Here is a 23,040-nt window from a genome sequence, read left to right as displayed (position 1 = left end):
TGACATACTGTGGGAAGGAGCACTCTGAGGGAGGTAAAAGCTGGGGTGTAGAGATCATTTGAAGGCTGTTCTTCAAGCCATATAAGTCCCTGGTTTGTGGGCTTATATGGCTTGATCAGGGACAATTCCTAGGCAAGGGCTGAAACTGTGATTCTGTGAGCTCCTTTCCCTTCCAGATCAGTTTTTCCATTAATGATGAGTGATCAAAGTTGAAACTTGCCCAGCTGATAATGCACTCATCTTCCTATGACCTTGACAGGAGGGAGGAATTCTTGATCCTGGAAACGCTCAAGAACTGCCTGAGGATGAGAAGGTCAGGGGTTGAGGCTGTGAAAAGTACATTTGATAGTGTTGGCTTTCGCAGATGGGTTGTGCATTGTAATGTTGGCTCCGTGAGAGTGGTTCTGTTGTTATGAGGGGAGGAGACTGGTGTTGACTTTCACTGGGGTTTAGAGCTATGTTTAACAGGAAGGTTGTACTGAGGTAGGAGGATGGTTGTAATTGGATAACATCTAAGCAGTGAGGAATCGAAACCTCTTGAATGTATGGAAAAGTAACAACTGCCCTAGACAAAGACAACTGCACACGCTCTAAAAAGGTGGACAGGCGAGGAGCCATGTTAATTAGTTCAGAAAAGGTTTTAATATGAAAAATTATTTGTAAATATGTAACTAGCTGATGCAATACCCAGGGGTATATAAGGGGGGTTGCTGCTGTTGACTGCGTGCCTCTGGCTGTGGCTCTGCACCCAGCGCTGTTACCTTTTGCCTTTGTTGACTTTGTCCCTTATTAAATCTTTCCAACTTTGAAAAGTGAGTTCTATTTCTCACAAGGGCCTAATTTAGAATAAGATAACTTAGCAAGGTGAAAAGCAGAATCACAGCCCTGGCTGACAGGAGATCAATTGAGCAGGGAACTTGTGATCAACCTCATCTCAGAAAGGACGAATGTGGAAGAAAAAATTGTGGAAGAAGAATCAAGTTATCCAGAAGGAGTGAACAGACATTGCTGTGGAAGCAGTAGGGGAGGGGGAGAATAGTCAGGGAGCTCTTGAGCCAGGCATCCACCAGGTGTGAGGACCAGAGGAAGCTACAGGAGCTGTCTGTCATCTTCAAAAAAGCCTGGCCATTGAAGGTGGCTCCTGAGAACAGCAAAGAGTGTTACACCAGTCTTAAAGATGGGCACAAAAAAAGGAGGGTCTGAAGAACTACAGGCTAATCAGCTCCTTTGGAATCCCTGGGAAGGTGATGGAGCAAATGGTCCTGGACACCCTTTCAAGCAACTGCGAGGGAAGGTGTAAGAGACGGTCCGAAAATCCCTCATCTGCCTCACGATCATCGCCGAAGACAGAGACTGAACACAGCAGTCCTGGCCTGGCTGAGGTGGGATTGTCTGCCAAGTGTTGCCTACGGGTGTGCCCACTGGGAACTGGTACGCATTCCTGAGGAAAATTAGTGCAGGTCACAATGGACTGCGCCGTTCTTGCTGCCCAGGCGGGAAGGACTGCGCCGAAGCGGAAAGGAATGACCTGTCCTGTACACCTCTCCTGTACACCTGTCTTGTACGTCTGTCCTGTACCTGTTTCCCAAAGCAACGGACCCCATAACAATGGCTGTAGATTTCCCAACCTCTTGGCCAGTTGCCCCTCGCTTCTGAAAAGGACTATAAAGGGACCTTCTAAAATAACCGAGTCGGAGATCTCCCCACGGAAAGAAGACGAATCTATTGGCGGAAGACCACGAGGACTTCGTCTCATCCGTTGGTAGCTATTGCCCCTCTTTTCCCTCTCTCTCTCTCTCTCTCTCTCTCTCTCTTACTCTCTTCTATCGCATTACTGTGTTGTGGGCACTTAATAAAGGTGCACTGCTTTGATTAAAACTGAAATCTCTTGTGTCCTTTTACACTCTGAGATCGATAAACGAACCATCACGACCCCCGCTTGCATTAGCGGATCGTGACAGAAGGGCACTGGGAACGGCCAGCACAGATTTACCACGGGGAAATCATGGCTGGCCGACCTGATGGACTCTGTGAATAATGGGGGACCAGGGACGGTGCTGCCTGACATTGCAAAACATTCAACAGCCACACAGTCTCCTTACAGCCGGGCTGGCGAGGTATGGACCGAGTGAGCGGCGAAGTGAATGGAAAACTGCCCGAGCCAGCGGGCTCAGGACTGCTGGATCAGGTGCAGGAAGTGGCCAGGCTGTGGTGACAGCACGCACTGATCCTCCCTGGAGCCGGTATTACTGTTGATTAACGACTAATATTTACATGCAAGAGGCTGTCTCCTCTAAGCAGATGTGTGTCATGAAACTTTACACCGGCTGTTTATTCCATCAGGATCATACACATTCATTACAAGGTACTTCCTGGCTAATACATAAACATTACTTTCCTAGAACTAATTTACCCACCTCTGCCCCTTACTGGAAGTCCTTTTATGGTCTTAGAGGGTTGTCTAAAGGGGTCTCTGGTGGTCGTATTTGCTGAGAGCCCCCAAAATTGTAAGTGACCTTGCCTTGAACTTCTCTTAGGGCGTGCACTGGTGTTCCTTGTTACATAACTTTGTCACAAATCCCACTTAGGTTCCTTATTATCTGTTTATCCACTGCTTTCAGCTCTGTTTAGCATCCTGTGCGTGTACTTTTACATTCTTTTATCTAATTTGCTAGTTAGTCTTTAAGCTCTATTTTGCAACCGAAAATTTCTATTCTCCATGTTGTCTGTCACAGTGAGTGGCAGCGATGCATCTTCCTGGCGGGAGCCACCCCCCATTTCTACGGTCCCTGAGGCTGACGGATGTGCCACGCACTGATGTCACGTCCAGCCTCAGCTCAGCTTGCATCCCTTGCCCAGACAGGGGAGACCCACAGGCAGGAGAGACAGAAGCCGTGTGCTCAGGCTACCCTGCCTTGAAGGCACGTAAGCCTCCGCTTTCTACAGCTGCTCAAGGGTCAGGGCACCTGGCAGTGAGCCTTCAGCACCGAGTGATGGCATCCCACTTTTGCAGTCTTGGCCCAACTGGATGACCTGGTCTCCTCAGGAGCTGCCCTTTGACCTTGTCAGGGACCACCCAATGGACATGATGCCATGGCAGCTTGGCACCCCCTGGATTCGCCATCCCTAGCGTGATGTTTCACCTCAGCATAGAATCCCCAACTGGTCTGGGATGGAGGGACCTCAAAGCTCATCCTGTGCCCCCCCGGCCATGGGCAGGGACATCTGCCACCAGACCAGGCTGCTCCAAGGCCCCTCCAACCTGGCCTTGGACACTTCCAGGCATGGGGCAGCCACAGCTTCTCTGGGCACCCTGTGCCAGGGCCTCCCCATCCTCCCAGGTGGGAGAGGGAAGAATTTCTTCTAACCCTGCCCTCTGGAATGGAAAGCCATTCCCCTTGTCCTGGCATTCCAGGCCCACTCCCAGCTCCCCTGGAGCCCCTTTAGGCACTGGAAATGGCTCTAAGGTCTCCCCGGAGCCTTCTCTTCTCCAGGCTGAACACCCGCAGCTCTCCCAGCCCGGCTCGGAGCAGAGGGGCTCCGGCCCTTGGAGCATCTCTGCAGCCTCTCTGAACTCACTCCAGCAGCTCCGCATCCTTCTGATGCTGGACCCCAGGGCTGGAGGCAGCTCTGCAGGTGGGATCTCAGCCAAGCAGGGCAGAGGGGCAGAGTCCCCCTGTCCCCTGCTGCCCACGCTGTGAGGTCAGCCCAGGACATAGGGGGTTTCTGGGTGACAGTGCAAGGGGCTGGGGCACGTTGAGCTTTTTATCCACCAACACCCCCAAGTCCTTCTCCCCAGGGCGACTCTCGATCCATTCTCTGCCCAGCCCGAGTCTGTGCTTGGGATTGCCCTGACCTGGGGCCAGGCCGTGCACTTGGCCTCATACCAACAGAATCACACTGGGATTTTGGTGGTGGTCTCTGTGCCTATGGTAATGACTCCAGCTCACTGAAACTTCGAGCTCTTCTTGCTGCTTCCCCTGCCTCACACCTTCTTGAGACCCCCATGCTCCCCTTGGTACCACCTCATCATCCTTGTCTCGGGTTTGCATGGCCACGTCTGGATAGCAGGGGCTTCAGGGGGGCCCTCTGTGAGGAGACACCAGAAGCTGCCCCCATGTCAGGCAGAGCCAGCTCTAGAGGGCTCCAGGACGGACCCACCACTGGCCAGGGCTGACCCAACCAGCGATGCTGGAAGGGCCTCTGTGATAAGGTATTAAAAAGGGGTAAACACTGCTGTGCAACAGCAGCTGGGGGGAGGAGGGAGAATATGTGAGAGCAACAGCCCTACAGGCACCAAGGCTGGGGAAGGAGGAGGTGCTGGAGCAGAGATTCCCCTGCAGCCAGTAGTGCAGCCCATGGGGAGGAGGATTTTGCCCCGTAGCCCATGGAGGCCAGCAGAGGAGCAGATCCCCACTGCAGCCCCATGTAAGGACCCCACAGCACAGCAGGTGGGGATGCCCTGAAGGGAGCTGCAGCCTGGGAAGAGCCCACGCTGGAGCGAGCTCCGTGCAGGGGCTATGCTCTGTGGAGTCCATGCAGGAGCTGGCAGGACACTGGAGCAGTCTGTTCCTGAAGGACTGTACCCCATGGAAAGGGACCTTGCTGGAGCAGTTCTTAAGACAACTGCAGCCCATCAGAAGGACCCACTTCAGAAAAGTTGGTGTGGGACTGTCTTCCATGGAGAGGGGAACAGCGTGAGGAGAAAGGAGTAGCAGAGACAAAGTGTGATGAGCTGACAGCAATCCACATTCCCCATCTCGTGCATTGTTCAGAGGGAGGAGGTAGAAGAGTTGGGAGAAGCTGAGCCTGGGAAGAAGGGAGGGTAGAGGAAGGTGTTTTCATGTTTGTTCTTATTTCTCATTTTCTTACTCTGTTTAATTGGTTATAAAATAAATTAATTTCCCCACGTTGAGTCTCTTTTGACTGCGACAGTAATTGGTGAGTGATCTCTCTGACCCATGGGATTTTTATCACATTTTCTCCCCTTTTCGGTCAAAGAGGGGGAGTGATGGAGTGGCTTGGTGTGCACCTAGCTAGCCAAGATTGACCCACCACGAGTTCTCCAAATCTCTTCACCACCACCTCCACCTTCCACACCCATCCCATTGCCCATGACTTCTCCATGTCCCTGACTCCACTGTCAGTGAAGAGTCTACCAGGACTGCAGCATTTATTAATGCACTTTATTTCCCCCTCACTCAAGACATGCCAATGGAACAGGCTACCCTGTGATGTCCAGTGGTCTGGGCCCTCATCTGCCTCCAAAACTCCCCTACAAGGGCTGCACAAATTGCCTGTGGCAGGTCTGTGGCAAGTCCATGGTAAGTCCACAACAGGTCCATGGTGGGTCTCTGATGGGCCCCTGGAGGTCCCTTGGCCCAGCTGCCTGTGCCCCTCTGTAGGGACCTCCTCACTTTCTGCCCAAATGGTCCTTCAGTATCACCAGCACTTTTTGTGCCTTCTTCAGGACCTCCTCCTCATCCACACTGGGGAAGGCCTCACTGGGGGTCATGGGGAAGGGGTGGTAATTTGGGTACTGTGTGGCCTTGCCATTCACGCCGCAGCCACACAACCACTGCACATCCGGTACCAGGCCCCTCAGCTCCGGCTCCTTTGTCTCCAGCCATTGGGCCAGACCCATCAGCCCCCCTGGGCTCTCAAAGGCTTCACCACGGCAAAGTACGGCCGCCACCAGTGCCTTCTCCAGGGCCTGGTGCACTTTGAAGAGGACCCAGTTGGGGCAGCAGCGCCGGATGTCATTGTGGGCTGCCTGCAGGTCACTTGTGGCCTGACACAGCCACCGCAGGGCCTCAGGGACAGATGGAGTCAGGGCCATGAGCTCCTCAGTGCTCAGCCAGGAGCTGCAACCTCCCTGTCCCTGGTGCTGGGCAGCACTCACAGGTTTGTACTGGACACAGAACTCTGGCCACACCTTTGGCTGCCTGACACCATGCAGAGGCCTTGAGATTGCCAGGCTGGGATCCTTCCATGGCCCCCCTTCTTCCACAGCCTCCTCCTGCAGCCTCTTCTCTGGCTCTGGTGCAGCACCCACCAGTTCCACGTTGTTCTCCTCCAGAACCAAGGCCAAGTCCTGTGGCTCCTGGCAGACCAGCATTTCACGCAGCACGGACAAAGCAGGTGCCTCCAGCTGCCCATCCAGGATATTATTTATCTCCTGCGCCAGTGTCTCCACGACCCTCATGTGGTGCCGGTTCAGCCCCATCTCTGTGTGTCGGATGTAGAGGAGCCGCTGGCCACCAGCAGATGGGCACACATGGATGACGTGTGACTGGGAGCTGCCCTTCACCTTTGCCCCACCATGGACCAGCACAGTGCGGATGTCCTTGCAGCACTGAACTTTCAGCTGCTCCACTGCAAAGCCACCATCCTCCTCCATTCCCGTCACAGCCTTATGGCTCTTCCACTGAAGCAGGGACTCCAGCCCCAGCCTAAACCATGGGGATATCAGCAGGGTCTGCAGATGCCTCTGCACTGGGCACTGAGAGCCATAGTGACATGGCCTTGGGCCACCCTCCTTCAGCTGCTGCTCTGTCACCTCTGAGAGTGCCCGTGGCCGCAGGTGAGGTGGCAGCCTTTGCAGCAGCCACCTGGTATTACACCCAGACACTGGCAGCGCAGCCATGAACACAAAGGTCTTCTCCAAGGCCCGAGCGGTCTCTGAGGACACGCAGTCATTGAAGCACAGCCTGTGGGATGGCTCCAGGCAGTCAGCAGTGCTCAGCAGGTACAGCTCAGCCACAGCAGAACAATCGGGGGGCTCTGGTTCCTCCTGCAGCAGCTGGAAGAAACGCCGTGTGGCCAGGAGGACCGTCTTCTTCTGGGTACTGGTAAGGGTCCCACTGCCATGGCTCTCCTGGTAGATTTGGGCCAGGACATGGCTGTAGTGAGTCACTGTGGGGACCAGGACCACGCCAAGGTGTTGCAGGAGATCTCCAAAGGCAGCCATGTGGGGGTCAGGTGTGAGGAGATAGGGGTAAAAGTCAGCCTCATCTGGGAGCGATGTCACCACCTGCCGTGGCCTGGCCATGTCCCCTGACTTGGCCAGCACCATGGGCAGCTCAGCGAGGTGCTCTGAGTCCACCTCCTCCAGATGGGTCTGCAGGAAGCTGTACACGCTCTGGAGCACGCTGCCCCGCGTGCTCACCTGCTCTGGTGTTGGGCAGGCTGCCCTGCACACATGCTCCAGGTTGGCCACCACCAGGGCAGTGGGTATCTCTACAAGGACTCCCATGGTCTTCAGGAACTTCTTATCAACTTTAAGGGCTTTTGGCAGGATGGTGGCTGATGTCCACAGGAGCTCAGCCACATTTTTGCAGTAGGAAACGCTGCCTTTCAGAGCCACAGCCTTAGAGGAGGCTGCAAAAGGCGGGTGGAGGTTCATCAAGTCTAGGGGGATGTTCAGTGGAGGCAGGAAGTGGATTGTGGCAATTTTCTTCAGGAAACCCTGTGACTCGGGATTTTTCAACAGGATTTCAAGCTGCTTGAGCATCTCCTGCTGTCGCAGCAGCAGTGCTGCAGTGTTGCAGGTAGCCTGAGTGGCTTCACACTCTATCTCCTGGGCCAGTGCCACAAAATCCTCTTCAGAGAGGCTGGTGCGGACACCTGCCTCAAGGAGGAAACACACATCTTTACAGTCCAAACGTAGCTCCCTAAAGAAAGATTTAGGCACAAAGCGGTTTTGGAGCCGCAGGGTGCGGAAGGAGGGCATGTCATCATAAAAGTAGGAGGCCAGGCGCCAGATTCCGTGGGCATCTTGTATAAAGGCCACCTTCTGAAAAGCTGCCGCAATGGCCTCCAGGCTCTGAAGGTCAAAGGAAGGTTTCAGGACAAAGAACAAGCGTACAGCTTCCTTGAGGTTTTGTCGTGTGAGCTGGGACAGCCGGGGTAGCACCACAGTCATGAAGAGCTTTTTTTCATCTGTGGACTCCCACTTCAAATCCTTGGCCAGCCATTCGTGGATCGGGTTTTGTGTGAGCAGCACCATGTCTCTGTCCAGGTCATACAGGGCTTGGGCACCCGGGGGCACTTCTCTGTATCTGCAGAGCAACAGCACTTTGCGGTAGGGAGCCACAGCTACATAGCCCCCTGCAAACTTCTGGAAGAGAGGCAGGTGCTGGAGCTGCTGCAGCGCCCGTGCATCCAGATTTCCCTTCTGGACAAATCTCAGCAGGGCTGTAACGTCCTGATCGCTTAAATCCCCCCAGCGGAGATCAGCTCTGGTGTCTGCCAGATGGGCCACGACAGCCCTGGGTTCTGTGACCTGCAGTGCCCTTGGCTTCAAGCAATGGACGGCAAAACCATGGGGCAGCAGGGACTGCTGGAGCACAGGGATGCCCAGTTTGTGCAGCACCTTTTCCTCTTCTAAGTAACACTCAAAAAGAACCCTGGAGAGGGAGGATAGTGGCAGTAGGTGCTTCGACTCTGTCTTACTCCCCTGAATAGGCAGCACCGCCATGTCCTGGAGATGATCCATGAATGACTTCATGTTTGCATCTGAGGTCCTGGTGAAGACCACACTTTCAAAGAAGGCCCACAGCCCCTGGATCCACTTTTTCCCCTCTGTGGTCCACTCCAACTGACCCAATGCCTCCTGGATGAGTGGTGTGGCCTCTAGGAGGCCAAGCTTCTTCACAAAGCAAGGTGGGATCCATGCAGGAATACACTTTTGGGCAAAACGGTGTCTGTGCTGGGGGAAGAGGTGGGCAAAGGAGTTTTCGAAGACAGGATGGTGGATGCTGAAAGCATTCAGAAAACCATCTTCTGTGGCCAGCAAGGGCAGGCCTTCCAGTTCTACCTTGTCCCCATTGTTGAGAGTACCTTGGGAGTGCCTGCTCCATCCTCCTAAATACCGCAGAAGGATGGAGCAGCTCTCTGCTGTCCTCAGGGGTGTCTCAGACAGCTTGCAGGGCACAGGCAGAGCCAGGGCCTTGAGGAAGCACCGGAGAGATGCTGGCTCCAAGACAACAGTGTTCACCTGGGCTTCAAAGAACTCCTCATGGATCTGTTGCAGGGGGGTGAATGCTGGAACCAGTTTCATGTTCAGTTGCTGCAGCACCTTCTGGACTTCTGGGTCAGGCATCTTCTTGAGGAAGTATGGCTCTGTTAGCACGTCCCCTCCACCTGGAGATGCCCAGGTTATTGTCACCTTGCTGCCAGGTGACTTCTTGTCATCTGGCAGCAAGATGACAGGCACCAGGGGCAGGCGTGCATGACTGAGATGCCTGTAGATCTCTCTCACCATGTCCTGAAAGATAGGTAGCACCCTTTTCGTAACAGGGAAAAACTGGAGGAAGTGGGAGTCCAGGTGCTGCTCACAGAGTGTCAGGGACCTGTACTGGAGCTTTTCTGGCCCCAGGGCTTTCCACTGCCTGGTGAGAAAGTCACAGTATAGTGGGACCACCAAGCGCCGGAGCAAGAAGTCATTCCAGGCTGTCTCTCTGCAGCCTTTGTCCCAGTGGAGATTGCGCCTGGCCGCATTCACAGAGAAGCTGGCATTGATGTGCACAGGAAGCCCAGTGTTCACAGGCAGTGGAAGGGTGCAGAAGGCTCTGCCCATGTCTCTGTTCAGAGGCTCCAGCGGGGCAGCCAAAGCCCCATAGGGCAGCCACTCAAACATTGGAGACTTCTCAGCCCCATCCTGTGCCCCAATTTGGGAGATCACCCTCCACACACTTCTGGTCTTGGCCCTGCTGTTTTTGACTGTCATGGTATAGGAGAGAAGGGTGGGACTGTTCCCATCCATGGCTTGGCTTAATCTTGCTTGAAAATCCCGTCTCAGCTCTGCATCATCACCCGTGAGCTCTGTGGTCACGCGCAGCTTCTCCACCAACTCTTTCCCACTTGGGGGGATCTCAGAGAAGACCACGGTGTGGACATTCCGGAGGAAGAGCACCAAGTCCTCACCTTCCTCAGCCAGTATTTGCTCCATGTCCCTGAGGTCTTGGTCTCGCACAACCATGTCAGACACCCTGGACTTGAGAGCCTCAGCTGCAGTGCGGAGCGGCAGCCGGAAAAGGACACCCTGTTTCAGGTCAAAGAAGGATGGTAGGAAGGTGTCATAAATGTCTGGAAAATTCTCCTTGAATTTAGGGTTGACAGCAAACATCCCACCAGGCTTCTCGGCTGTGGCTGTGGGCAGGTAGTAGAGATGGGGATCAAAGACACACAGGGTACTGTCTCCAGTCACGAAGGCTGGGCAGTCAGTAAAGTGGAAGACAGTGTTGAAGCCAAGGCCATATTTGCCTGTGACATCCTGCCGGCCTTGCTTGCCACCCACCCCCAGACGCTGAATGCCTTCAATGTCCTGCTGCTTGAAGGGGCTGTCATTGTAGATGCAGAGGGCAGGGCCCTGCAGGAGGTTCCAGTTCTCATTGAAAGTGGCCTTCACTGGGTGCTGTCGGCGGTCCCACACGAAGTGCACAAGCCCTGCACCAGCATCATCCGCATTCTGGAGCACCTCCTTCACCGTATCAGGAGCAGACGCTGGGTACTCCTTCAAGATGTTCTTCAGCCGTGTTGGCAAATCTTCATGGGCACCAAATGGCTGCGCCCAGCGGCTCAGGTGATCAGTGATTAGTTCACTCCTCTCCAGTGCTCGGTGGCGTATAGTGGCCACCCCACAGTGCAGGGCTGCATCTCGGGACAGCTCCTTATGGCACAGCAGGACATCTCTGTCCAACGGCATCCATGGTGCATCATTGAAGTGGAGCTTGTCCCGTGGGCGCAAAATGCCCTCCTCATCGGGCAGAAAGAGTTGCTGGGTCTGGTAGGTGTCAGGCTCGTTGCCATCTTCCATCAAGCCACAAGACACCAGCCGAAGGGCCAGAGCCAGCTCCGCCGCAGGCAGTGGCTCTCCGGCATGTGTCTCTGCCAGGGTGGAGAGCACTCGGGCATAATCATCCCACGTGAACGTGTGGCGCAGCCCCACACACTCCCAGAGCTCTCTGTAAGGCTTGTACTGCTCTTGGAGCTGATGAAGGTATGGGACAGCCTTAAACGACAGTGTCTCGGCCACAGCCGTGACTGGGACAAAATGGGAGCCCACCAAGATGAAGGGCTCCCCTCGGGCCACTGCAGAAGCCACCTCATCCCAGCTGGAGCGATGTTCCCTGAGCAGCATGTTCAGGTGCTTGTAGCAGCAGTTGGTGGTGTCCTGCAGGTTCTCCAAAGGGAGAGCATTGGAGCTACAGCTCAGTGCCTGCAGCTGGCTAAGGACTGGAGCTGCTGGTATCTGCCGGTCCAGCCCCAAGAAGGATGCAACCTCCTTGGGGAGGCTGAAGTTTTCCCCCAGCAGTTTAGGAGCCAATATAGGGTGGATGAGCCCCACTAATGGGGCATGGATGTGATGGTAGAGCTGGGCAGCTGGCAGCAGCACATGGTCGCCAGTGAGCAGTGTAGCAGGGAGGAAGGGCACAGTCTGGAAAGCGGCCTGCAGGGTGTTGTTCACTCTCTCCTTCACTGCATCCTGAAGCAGCTCAAGGATGCAGGCAGCCCTCTGGTAGCCCTGGGCATGATTCTTGGTCCAGACAAGCTGCACGGTCTTTGCCCGCTCCAGCAGCTCTGGCAGGGCCATGGTGTTCTTCACCATGCCCAGCCTCTCCAGTTGGCTTAGTCTCTCTGGGGAAAGGAAGGCATTCCCAGTGGGGAAGCGCCCATCATTAGGGTCATATAAAGGGGCAGCACGGCCTCTGGGATGCACCAGGCAATTGATGAACTGCAGGTGGCCATGAGGGGTGGCAGGGATGCAGGGTACTGTCTGCAGCACTTTGTCCACATCCTCATGGGACATATCCAGCGCATGGAGGAGCAGTGGGTCCCGGTCAACAGCAGGGAGGTTTATCAAGTTGGGAAGCACAAGCTCACAGAGAAAGCGAGGCCAGTCATAGGTTCCAGCATCCAGCACCTTCCCAAGGCCCTCCTGCACTTTCCCAGGCAAGGCCACAGCCAACAGGGGATGGGGCACAGTGGTGGCAAAGACTCGCTGCGCCACAGCACCCAGCTTAGGGTGTCTTTCCACAGCCTGGTGCAGGAAGCGGGCGTCCTGCAGCGAGCACCAGGAGCGGCCATCAGAAAAGAGCCTGGGGCCACTCCTGGCTGCCACAGCCTGGTAGAAACCAGTCACGGCCTCTGTAAAGGGGTAACGGGCAGTGCTAATGTCTGGCCAGAAGAGATGATACTCATAGTTCTTCAACTCGCCTGCCTCATGCATGGCACGGAGATGGTCCAGTGCCCGGAGCCAGGCCCTCGGCACGGCGTTGTGGAGCAGCACCTGGTTCCACTTGCCCCTCTCCGCCGTGTCCCACAGCCCCTTGCGGTTTGAGAGGATGCTGAAGGTCCCATGCACATGAATTGCCAGCCCTGAGAAGACCGGCATGGGAAGGTGGCAGAAAACTTGCCCCTTCTCAGCATCCAGACGTGGCACCCACTTGCCATCTTCAGTAGGGGCAAGGGGAAGGGCCACACCAGCCATGGGAAGCGGAGGACGGAGCCCTGCTTGTGTGTTCTGGTGAAACAGTTCCAGCAACTCCCCATCACCCTGACATACCAAAACCAGGTAGTGCCACACAGTCCTGGATTCCTCCTCGCAGGCTGAGAGCTGCTCGATGGCTGCCCAGCTTGGGGGATCCCCAGGGGCCCCCAAGTCTTGGATCTCCTTTCGCTGCAGCGTGGCCAGATGTGTGGTATCCTTTGCAGAGGTGGCCGTGTCTGGCAGCATCTCCAGGGACAGCTCCCTCACCTTCTTCAGGAAGAGCAGCAGGAGCCGGTTAGAGCCAAGGAAAGTGGTGCCAAGGGACTGGATGCGCTCTGTACCAAAGGCCTCAGTGCAAACCTGCGATGTCACAGCTTCTTCTTCAGTGCGAAAAGGCAGGCGGAAAAGGCTCCCTGGAAAGGGTCCTGGCTCAGGCAGGCAACACCCAAAGATACCATGGTAGGGCTGGAACTGCTCAGCAAAGACACGGAGGATGCGTGGTCGGCTGGAGAAGTCCAGGCGGATGCCAGGGCAGCCGGCACTGGGGAAGTGCTTGCCCAGATGGGTGCCGTTGGGATCAAAGATGAGCAGTGTCTCCCCACTCAGCACTGCCGGCACATCCGTGACACGGTAGACAGAGCTGAAGCCCAGCCCAAAGCGCCCGATCCGGCCTTCCCAGCCCTCCTTTGTAGCAGCTCCAATCCGGGTGATGTTCCGGAGGTCATCCTCTGTGAATAGGGCATTGTTGTAGGCCCAGAGAGCTGGGCCATGGCAGGCAGCCATGCCTGGGTCTAGCAGCCCAGAGGTGGCCTTTCTGCGGCACCGCAGGTCCAGGAGGAAGCGGCACACGGTAGCGCCGGCATCCTCTGCATTCTGGACCATCTCTGTGAAGAGGTCGCTCTCCTCGCCGTACTCCCGGAGGATGTTGCGGAGGCGTAGGGTGATGGGCTCCGAGGGGCCACAGGCTGTGAATGGCTCCGGGCCCAGCACCCGTGTACTGAGCAGCTCTGTGCCCAGGAATATGGCTGTGCTGGAAGGCAGTGCCTCGTGCACCACCTCCTGAACATCCTCCTCTTCCTCCAGCTCCATGTCCAGGTACACGGCAGAGGCAGCTGGTCGGAGGGCAAAGCCTGAGCCCTGTGGGATCCTCACAGGAACAGGCACGGTGCCCTTGCCCTGGTGGCCCCGACTCTTCAGCCACTCCAGGACAGCTACAACCACCTGCAACTCTGCAGCAGTGCCTGCTCTGGAGCTGCGCCCATCTATGTCCTGCCCCAGGCAGCGCAGGGCCGACACCGCCCTCTCCTCACTCACCCCCTCCGCCACCCCCCAAGCCCTGAAGAGGCACCTGTAGGGCAGGAAGTCAGGGGGCACGCGGGGCACCAGCATCCCCAGCTCCAGCTCCTTAGGGTAGTCCAGTACAGCATCATGTGTCAGGACAAGCCCAGACCCAGTCCACACTACAGCATCATTCGGAGCAGTCCCAAAGGCCTTCAGGTTTTCCTGCATGTGCCAGTAGACAGGCTGGAGAGCGGGACCCACCTCATCCATGTCCCCATGCCCTGCCAGCTTTCTCAGCTGCTCCCACACTCTCTCTGGCGGTGGGGTCTGGCTCAGCCCCAGCTTCTTCTCTGCCTCTGGCAAAAAGGCGCCAGTCAGGGGCATGGCAAGCCCCACCAGGGCCTGGTACTGGGTGGATCGCAGCTCCTTGGGGGGCAGGAAGGGCTGCCCAGGCTCTCCTGTGCACTTGGAGCGAGGCACCCATGGCAGGGCCTGGAGCTGCCTGAGCTCTGCAGCACTGAAGCTATCCAGTGCCTTGGGGCGGTTGCAGACCTTGATCAGTGCCTCAGCCCTGTCCAGAGCTGCCATGTTGCCCTGGCTGACTTTTGCTGCAGCTGCCAGGATATCTGAGGGCAGCAGGCAACCCTCACCATGCCGCAAGCCCACGGCCCTCAAGGCACAGAGGACAGATGGACTGTGGAAGGTGGCGGGAGGAAAGCGCTCGGGTCCCAGCAGTGCCTGCAAGGTGCTGTCGCAGGGGTCGTAGAGGTCTCGTGGGCATGCAGGGCCATTGGGGGTCTCCAGGAAGGCCAGCTCACTGCAGGCCTGCCGGAGAGGGGGGCTCTGTGCAAAGACAACATCTCCATGCTGCAGCACCCAGAGCAGCAGAGCCTCTGTCTCAGCTGCCCGCCCCGCATACATGCCTTGGGCCACAGCTTTGACGGCCTCCAGCATCACATGGGCTGCACTGATGAGGGGCCTCTGGAGCCTCCCGAGGAGCCGCCGGTCAACTTCATCCCGGCACCGCAACACGGCCTCCGGCAGCAGCACATCTCGGGGCGGCTCCAGCTCTGGCTCCAGCGCCGGGGTGGCACCGGCCGGCACCAGCTCCACAGGCTGTGGGGTGGCCAAGCAGGGCAGTGGCAGAAAGAGGGGCAGAGCAGCCAGCGTGGCCATGTCCTGCTTTGTCAGGGATGGGACATCTGCCAGGTAGAGCCGGAGGGTGACCACATCCACATCGGGCAGCGAGGCCATGCGGGAGGCCACTGCTGCAGCCCCCTGCCTGCCCAGGGCCCGCAGGGCGTTCAGGGGACATGGAGGCAGGACATAGCGGGACAGGGAGCGGTGCCATGTGCCTGGTGGCACCACGGGGCAACCCAGGACCTCCAGCACAGAGGCCACAGCAGGTGGCAGGAGCTGGTCCTCCCATGCCTGGAAGATAAGACTGGATTCAGGTCTCAGTGGAGCCAGACGGACACTGGGAGCATCCAGTGGGGACAGGGATATGAGAGGGAGCCCCTCCAGAGGGCCCAGATCTTCCACGTGATGGGCCAGGAATCGCCACACAGCTGGGAACCAGGAAGCTGGGGGCTGGGGGGGCCCTTGGGCTGGGCACCAGGTCACTGGGGTTGAAGACTGGGATGTCCAGGTGGGGGGCAGAGCCAAGCGCAGGGTCTGTGCAGTCACAGCTGGGTCCAGCAGAACCAGGTTGGGGAAGAGACCTGTGTGCAAGAGGCAGAGGCTGGACTAGAACACATGGGGCCTGGGACCTGGCAGGGGGACTCAGTATGGGGGAGAAAGAACCTGAGCTCTGCGGGATATGGGAGGACCTGGACTCTGAAGGGACAGTGGATACCCTGAATAGGAGCACAGAGAGCCCAGAAACCCCACACGGGTGGGGATATAGGAAAGAGATGTGGGAGGTAAAAAGGTGTAAGGGGGACCAGTAGTGGGGAGCACAGAGGTCTTCAAATGAGGAACACAGGGAGACCGAGGATCTGAGGGAGCACAGAGGGGACAAGGGAATGTGGGAAGAAGAGCAAGGACATGGAGTCCCCAGAGAGACAAGGAGGTACAGCGGCTGCAGAGGAGCCCCAAGGTGTACGAGGCTGCCTAGGGGTGTTGGGGTTTAGGGGGGGGGGACAACCAGGGGACCTAAAGGTGGTCCAGGAACCCCCATGTCTTACCCTCCTTGGCAATGCCTCGCAGGAGGCTGTCCAAACCTGGCTCCAAGTCTGAGGGCAGGAAGGACCCCGCCAAGCCAGGCAGGAGCTCCCTGTGGGAACAAACAGAGGTGCTGGGGGACTCAAGAGGTAATGGGGGGCAGCTTTCTGGGCACCTGCCTCAGCTCCCACTTGGTGTCACCAGGTGAGAGAAGGAGGGCAGTGACGAGCCCAAATACCCAGGTTTGGCCGGGGCCCCCTTTCCAATTCAACGGCGAGAGCTGCAACTGTGGGCACCCGGCTGTCCTGCCCACTCTGCAGGGAGTGGAGCTGCCGGGGGCCAGGGGCTCACCTGGGGCACTCGGCTGTGTCCACGTAGACAAGGGCTGACGCGGTTCCAAAGGCCACGAAGGTTCCGTCGGCGCGAGGCAGGAGGGGGAGGCCCCCGCAGCTCAGCATGGCACCATCCGCAGCCACGTAGCGCAGCAGGGAGAGGCGGCCGGCAGCCGGGAGCTCTGGGGCCCCGTGGTGCTGCAGCACCTCCCGCACGTGTCCTGCCGTGGCCTCCCGCGGACCCTTCGGCATCCCCAAAGTCAGCGCCCTCCACACGTGGGATGGGACCTCGGCCACCGGTTCCCCAGCTGCCACCAGCACGGCCTGGATTGCCCTCCGTGTGGCCACGTCGCCCGCGGCCTCCGGCAGCAGCACAGCCTCGGGTGCCCGCAGCCACCCCGCTGCCCCCTCTGCAGCCGGCACCAGGACGGGGGCAGCCGCCAGCTCCTGGCACACACGGGTCACCAGGCTGCGCATCCGGCCGGAGCTCGGCGTGCGCTCGGGGTCTGGCCACAGGCTGTGGGCATCTGCACCTGGCAGAGCCACAGCCACGGCGGCCAAAGAGCTGTAGACGCGGGGCAGAAGGTCGAGCAGCAGCAGAGCATTCCAGCGGGCGTCTTCCTCACCCTTCTCGCCTTCCTGGGGCCAGCGCAGGTGGCGGCGATCATCGGAGAGGGCGAAGGGAGCGCTGGCATGGAAGGGCAGCCCTGTGGCCGTCTCATCGGTGGCTGGCAGGGGCAGGAAGCAGCAGAGCCGCCCTTGGCAGGTCCCGTGGAGGGGGTGTGCCAGGCTCAGTTCAGGGCAGCAACCCAGCCCTGTGCCCAGAGCTACGGCTGGCCCTTCAGTGGCCCTGCCCGTGGCCACCAGCCATTCGCTCCCAGCACCCACCCCATCCCCATGCAGGGCCATCAGGCACCACGCCAGACTCAGCCCTTCATCCCCTGATGGCACCGGGACAGGGAGAGGCTGAGGGGATGCCGCAAGTGTTCCCATGAGTGTCTGGACCCCATCAGGGGCCACATGGTGCAGGGTCACGCGGCGGACATGGCGGAGGAAGAGGAGGGCAAGAGGGGCCTCTGTGAGGAAGGTCTGCATGAGGCTGTGGATGCGCTCAGGATCGGAGACCCCTGCAGCGATTTCCGAGGGTTGCTGGCGAAGGGGGAAGCGGAAGAGGGTGCCCTGGGCAGAGGCACGGTGCTGTCCCACAGCTTCCAGCCCGGCCCAGAAGGGCTCAAAAAGGCCAGGAAGGTCCTGGGCTTCAGAGATGTTCCAGCGCTTGCCAGCACCCGGCAGCACCTGGCATTCGGGGTCCAGCACCCCCAAGTATGGGGGGCTCAGCACACCTGGCAGGTCTGGAGACACGGGAACCATGAGCCCACAGAGATGACATGGACACCACTGCCTTCCCAGATCATCCCAACCTATCAGTGCCCCAAATGCCCATCCAATAGCCTCAAGTTCATCCCCACGGTGCCTCCCATGATCGAAAGCATAATCCCAATTCACCAGTCCTCCCTCAGTTTGCCCCCTAGCCCTGCCCTCCATTGCCAGCCAGCCTCCCCCCAGCCTCCTGGTGCTTTGGGTTTCCTCACTTCAGACTCAGCGCTCCATCCTGCACACCCCCAGTGCCCCGCAGTTCTCCCCAGCACCCGTAGCTCAGTGCCTCCAGTAAAACCCACGTCCCCAGTTCAGTCCCAGCTGAGGCTCCCAGTGCCACTCACCGGTAAGGTGGTAGACAGAGGTGAAGCCCAAGCCGAAGCGCCCCACAGTGTGGGGATCCTCTCGCTTGTGTGACACCCCTGGCTTCTGAATCCCTGTCCAGTCCCGGGGTGACATCACGGCGTCATTGTAGGCCAGGAGAGCTGGGCCTGGTGGTCAGCACCATCATGGGTTAGGGGAGAATTGGGACATGGAGGGGGAACTGTCATTCACACTCAGTGTTCTCACAAGCTCCAGTCCCACAAAACCCCTCTCAATATCAGAGTCTTCCCAGTACCCTCAGTGTCCCCAGCACATCCCAGAACCCCTCACCAGTTCCATTTCCCCCAGTCCCTCCCAGCACCAGCCAGTGCCACCCCAGGGCTTCATCCAGTCTCTCCCAGTGCCCACAGTGCCTCTCACCCTGGGTGCCCTCCAGTCCCCCTCCAGTGATGTCGAATTCCCGCTCGTCGCACACAAACACGACCTCGTTAGCGCCAGCATCGTCCGCGTTCTGCACGAGCTCCTGGAATTGGGATCAGTGCCCGGTCACCTGGGCCCCCCCAAGGCCCCAAGAAGAGCACCAACCTTCTCTCCCAGCTGGGCACCAAGGTCCTGGGGCTGGTGCTGAACAGGGACCAGCCCTGCTCCCTGTGGTCACTCTGCCCTGCTGGGCAGGAGATCCCGGACAGGTGGGTTCCCTGGAGGCCTCACCTTGAGGATCTGCCCCCCATCCGGGTACTTCTGCAGGATGCTGTGCAGGTAGTCAAGGAAGGTGGGTACCTGCTGGCAGAAGGTGTCCCTGTAAAGCAGAGAGAGAGAGAGGGGCTGTGGGGGAGACTGCGTAACCAGGACCCCCATGTCCTCCTTGGATCCTGCAGGATGTCCCTTTCCTTGGAAGGGGTCAAGGAGCCCATCTCCTTCCAGGACCCACTGAAACAACCCCTCCAAAGACTACAACCACACTTTTCCAGGCCCCCATCTCTTCCTGGGATGCTCCAGCGCCCTGGTTTTGACTGGGATAAAGTTAATTTTCTTCTCAGAAGCTGAGGCTGTGTTCAGGATTTAGAGTGAGAACAGTGTTGGTAGCACTCTGATGTTTGAGTTGGAGCCATGCTCACTCCAAGTCAAGGACCTTTTGGTGTCCCGTGCTCTGCCAGCAAGGGGGGAGCATGGCCAGGAGAGCTGACCCCAACTGGCCAGAGGGATATTCCGGACCACAGAACCTCCTGCCCAGTACAGACACTGGGAGGGGGTTGGCCGGGAGCCGCCGATCGCTGCTGGGGAAGGGGCTGGGCATTGGTCACTGGGCGACGAGCAACTCTTGGGCACTGCTGGTTTCTCTTGGGTTTTATTTCTTTCTCTCTCCTTTTCATTACTATTAGTTTTGTTTCAATTATTAAACTGTTCTTGTGTACGTTCAGGGGTTTTACCTTTTCTTTTTGATTTTCCCCCACTGGGAACAGCGAGTGGCTTTGTGGGACTGAGCTGTGGGCTGGGGTTAAACTGTCCTGGGGTTTGGGTAACCACGGAGGGGAGGGAGGGGAGGGAGGGGAGGGAAGAGGGAAGAGGGAAGAGGGAAGAGGGAAGAGGGAAGAGGGAAGAGGGAAGAGGGAAGAGGGAAGAGGGAAGAGGGAAGAGGGAAGAGGGAAGAGGAAGAGGGAAGGAAGGGAAGGGAAGGGAAGGGAAGGGAAGGGAAGGGAAGGGAAGAAGAAAGGAAAGGGAAGGGAAGAGGGAAGGGAAGAAGAAAGGAAAGGGAAGGGAAGAGGGAAGGGAAGAGGGAAGGGAAGAGGGAAGGGAAGAGGGAAGGGAAGAGGGAAGGGAAGAGGAAGGGAAGAGGAAGGGAAGAGGGAAGGGAAGAGGGAAGGGAAGAGGAAGGGAAGAGGGAAGGGAAGAGGGAAGGGAAGAGGGAAGGGAAGAGGGAAGGGAAGAGGGAAGGGAAGAGGGAAGGGAAGAGGGAAGGGAAGAGGGAAGGAAGAGGGAAGGGAAGAGGGAAGGGAAGGGAAGGGAAGGGAAGGGAAGGGAAGGGAAGGGAAGGAAGGGAAGGGAAGGGAAGGGAAGGGAAGGGAAGGGAAGGAAGGGAAGGGAAGGGAAGGGAAGGGAGCGCAGCCGGCACACTCGATTCAGCTCCAGCCATTCTCATACCACAGCCCAGTGTTACCAACCACAACAGAGTGATAACCTTAGCCCAGAGCCAGGGAGGATGAACATTCCCATGGGAACACATGGAAGGGTTTTATAAAATGGACCTGTGCAGGAATTCTGTGAGCAAACAAAACACTGTGACCCACAACTATTAAACTAATACAATAAATGTTTACAAGAGCTTTGTTTTAATATGCTCTGCTCAGATCTCTTGTTATCTCAACCTTTTTTCCCTCCCACTGGGCACCAATAAGGACTGGGATGAAAGCAATTTATTCACCAAAAAAAAAAAAAAAAAAAAACAACCCTACATTTGAAAGAGAATTCATTTCATTTTTAATCCCACCAAAAATAAAGCCACAGTTTGTAGTTTGTGTCAAGATTAAATGACAAGAGTGCTATAATCTGTCTCCTAGAAAACAGAGCATAGCCCTAATGTAAAGATATGTTTGCATGAGAACATTTTGTATGAAAATGTTTTGTGTGTTAGTTTTGTATCATAAAAACTAATCCTTCATAATGTATAGAATTATACAGCAGAGTAAGAATATTATTATAACAAAAACTGTAGAAAGAAGCTACAACCAAAGAAGCCTCCTGAAGATACCTGACTAGGACTTTAAAGTGTAAGTTAAACCACTAAGATTAGATAAAGGAAAGAGAAATACCCATAGATAGTAAAATAACAAATTAAGTGATCCCATTAGTAGGAGATGTTGAAATTCCAGAGAGATCAAAACGGGCTCCCCCAGTGATTATTGAACTACTGGAAGGGGCACAACCAGTGTCAATTAAACAATATACACTAAGGCATGGAACATGAGTAAGAATAGAACCAATAATTACTAAATTTATTAATCAGAGGTTGTTGAGAGAGTGTAGATCTTCCTGCAGTACCCCAATTCTACAACCACAGACGCTGTCATTGAGGCAAAACCGTTACCTGTGGGGACATCAGCTCAAAAGGCTGAAATAACAGCCCTAACTTGAGCCTTGGCGTTAGCCAAAGGAAAACCTATCAACATTTGGACTGATTCAAGGTATGCTTTTGGGGTGGTACACGCTCACGGGGCTATACAGAAGAAAGAAATCAAGCATGCTACTGCAATCATGCAGTTACTGGAAGCAGTGGTAAAACCTTCCAAAGTGGCTATAATGCATTGTAAAGGACACTCCCAGGGTAACACTATCCCTGAACTGGGAAATGCTATGGCAGACAAAACAGCAAAGGCAGTGGCCAGTAGAGTTCAGATCCAAGCCCTAACTCTAATTATGATTTAAATTAGATACAAGAAAAAAAAATGAGCACAGATGGGTGGGCTAAGATAAAAAGGTCTCATAGTCATACCCAGAAAACTGTTAAAATTATTGCTCCAAAGTGAACATTGCATCAAATCACCTTAGATGAGACTTCTTGAAGGCTTAAAAAGGTATGAGACAAACTTACATCATGGTTACCCAACTTATCCTGGCTTAAACAATTGTTTGTAATAGATATTTGTGTTCTTGCATTCTTACTTACTGTTTGTATTAGTAATTACTGTTGTATAATATTATGTACTTAGAATCACGATGCTTATGCTCAATGACAAAAGCATAAACTTAGAAATAAAATAGAGAAGGGTTCTTACATTAAAGACATGCAAGATTTGTAAAGAATTACAAATAACCAAAGAAAAGGGGGGGATTGAAGAAGGGGCAGTCAATAACTAACTCGTGTAAGCACAAGTTAACTATTGGGAGACAGCAAATGTTAGTTCAGACAGAAGATGTTAATTACAAAGCCTGAGAAGCCGAATTCACCCTCATCTTGTCAAGATAGAGGGGACAAGGATTATCTCAGAGACCGCTGAATCATTCCTCAGAGGACTACACATGCCCAGGGAGAAAGGTGAAAAGTTCATGAGAGGATGACTACTGGCCTTCCTCAGAAAAGACCCCCGAGGAAGAGGAGAGGTCTTCCTCAGCGCGACCACCAGGACACACAGCGCATGCGTGTCCCATATGCTAATGATATTAATGACTTCCGAGAAATAATTTGTATAACCACACCTGTCCCAAGGAATGTGATGAATATTCATAATTTAGCCCATAATACTGTGCTGTAGAGAGCACCAGGTGTGTGTGTTCGGAGGAGCGATCCCCACACAGCCGGCGCGCCGAATAAAGCAAATACCCACTTCTCTGACTCTGTCTCTCAAGTGTCTCCTGGCCCGGTTGTGGCGTGATTCATCAGCTTCTGAGGAGAAAATTCTCTCTCTCCCAGTCAAAGCCAAGACATCCAGCAACCCCTGAAACTCCATTCCTGTGAGCCCTGACTGCCGCTGTCCCCACCTCCCTCAGTCACCCTTCAGCTCTCCCCACCACCCCTTGAGCCCCGCCCCACCAACAGCTCCCCATGACCCCGGAATGCTCCAGCCATGCCCTGTGTCCCCCGCAAACCCCCAGTGACACCCCCTAGACCCACTCACTCCTTTGGCTGCTTGAGGGCCATGATGGGCACTGCGGAGAGACGCCCGCCCGCCGCCCGGAGCCGCTGCCGCCCGGAGCCGCTGCCGCCCGGAGCCGCTGCCGCCCGGAGCCGCTGCCGCCCGGAGCCGCTGCCGCCCGGAGCCGCTGCCGCCCGGAGCCGCTGCCGCCCGGAGCCGCTGCCGCCCGGAGCCGCTGCCGCCCGGAGCCGCTGCCGCCCGGAGCCGCTGCCGCCCGGAGCCGCTGCCGCCCGGAGCCGCTGCCCGGTGCTCCGGTCCGCCTCCCAGCCCTGGTCCCGCCTCCCAGCCCGACAGTTTCGATTCCCGTTGCACACACACAAACCGGGGAAATGCGCTTTTTTAGTGAAAAAAAAAAAATAGCGGCGGGGAGGGGGGACGGGGGCGGGACTTGGCTATGGGGCAGGGACATGGGAATGTGGGTATGTGGATGGGGTATGGG

The 23,040-nt window shown here is 56.3% G+C and overlaps 1 protein-coding gene across 1 annotated transcript; it reads right to left on the bottom strand.

Moving 5' to 3' along the window:
- Positions 1-5,165: 5,165 nt before the first annotated feature.
- On the bottom strand, positions 5,166-22,688 carry LOC104698036 (sacsin-like). Its single transcript, XM_039563264.1, has 7 exons — positions 22,584-22,688; positions 18,682-18,769; positions 18,391-18,493; positions 17,991-18,137; positions 16,289-17,621; positions 15,961-16,049; positions 5,166-15,495 (listed from the first exon to the last, which is right to left on the bottom strand). The coding sequence occupies exons 1-7, from the start codon at positions 22,604-22,606 to the stop codon at positions 5,414-5,416; spliced, it is 11,865 nt and encodes a 3,954-aa protein (XP_039419198.1). The 5' UTR covers positions 22,607-22,688; the 3' UTR covers positions 5,166-5,413.
- Positions 22,689-23,040: the final 352 nt, after the last annotated feature.

The sequence above is a fragment of the Corvus cornix genome, chromosome 20 (assembly GCF_000738735.6).
Source record: "Corvus cornix cornix isolate S_Up_H32 chromosome 20, ASM73873v5, whole genome shotgun sequence".
NCBI lineage: Eukaryota > Metazoa > Chordata > Aves > Passeriformes > Corvidae > Corvus > Corvus cornix.
Note: the sequence above shows the minus strand (reverse complement) of the source record. Positions and strands in the feature narration are given on the sequence as shown.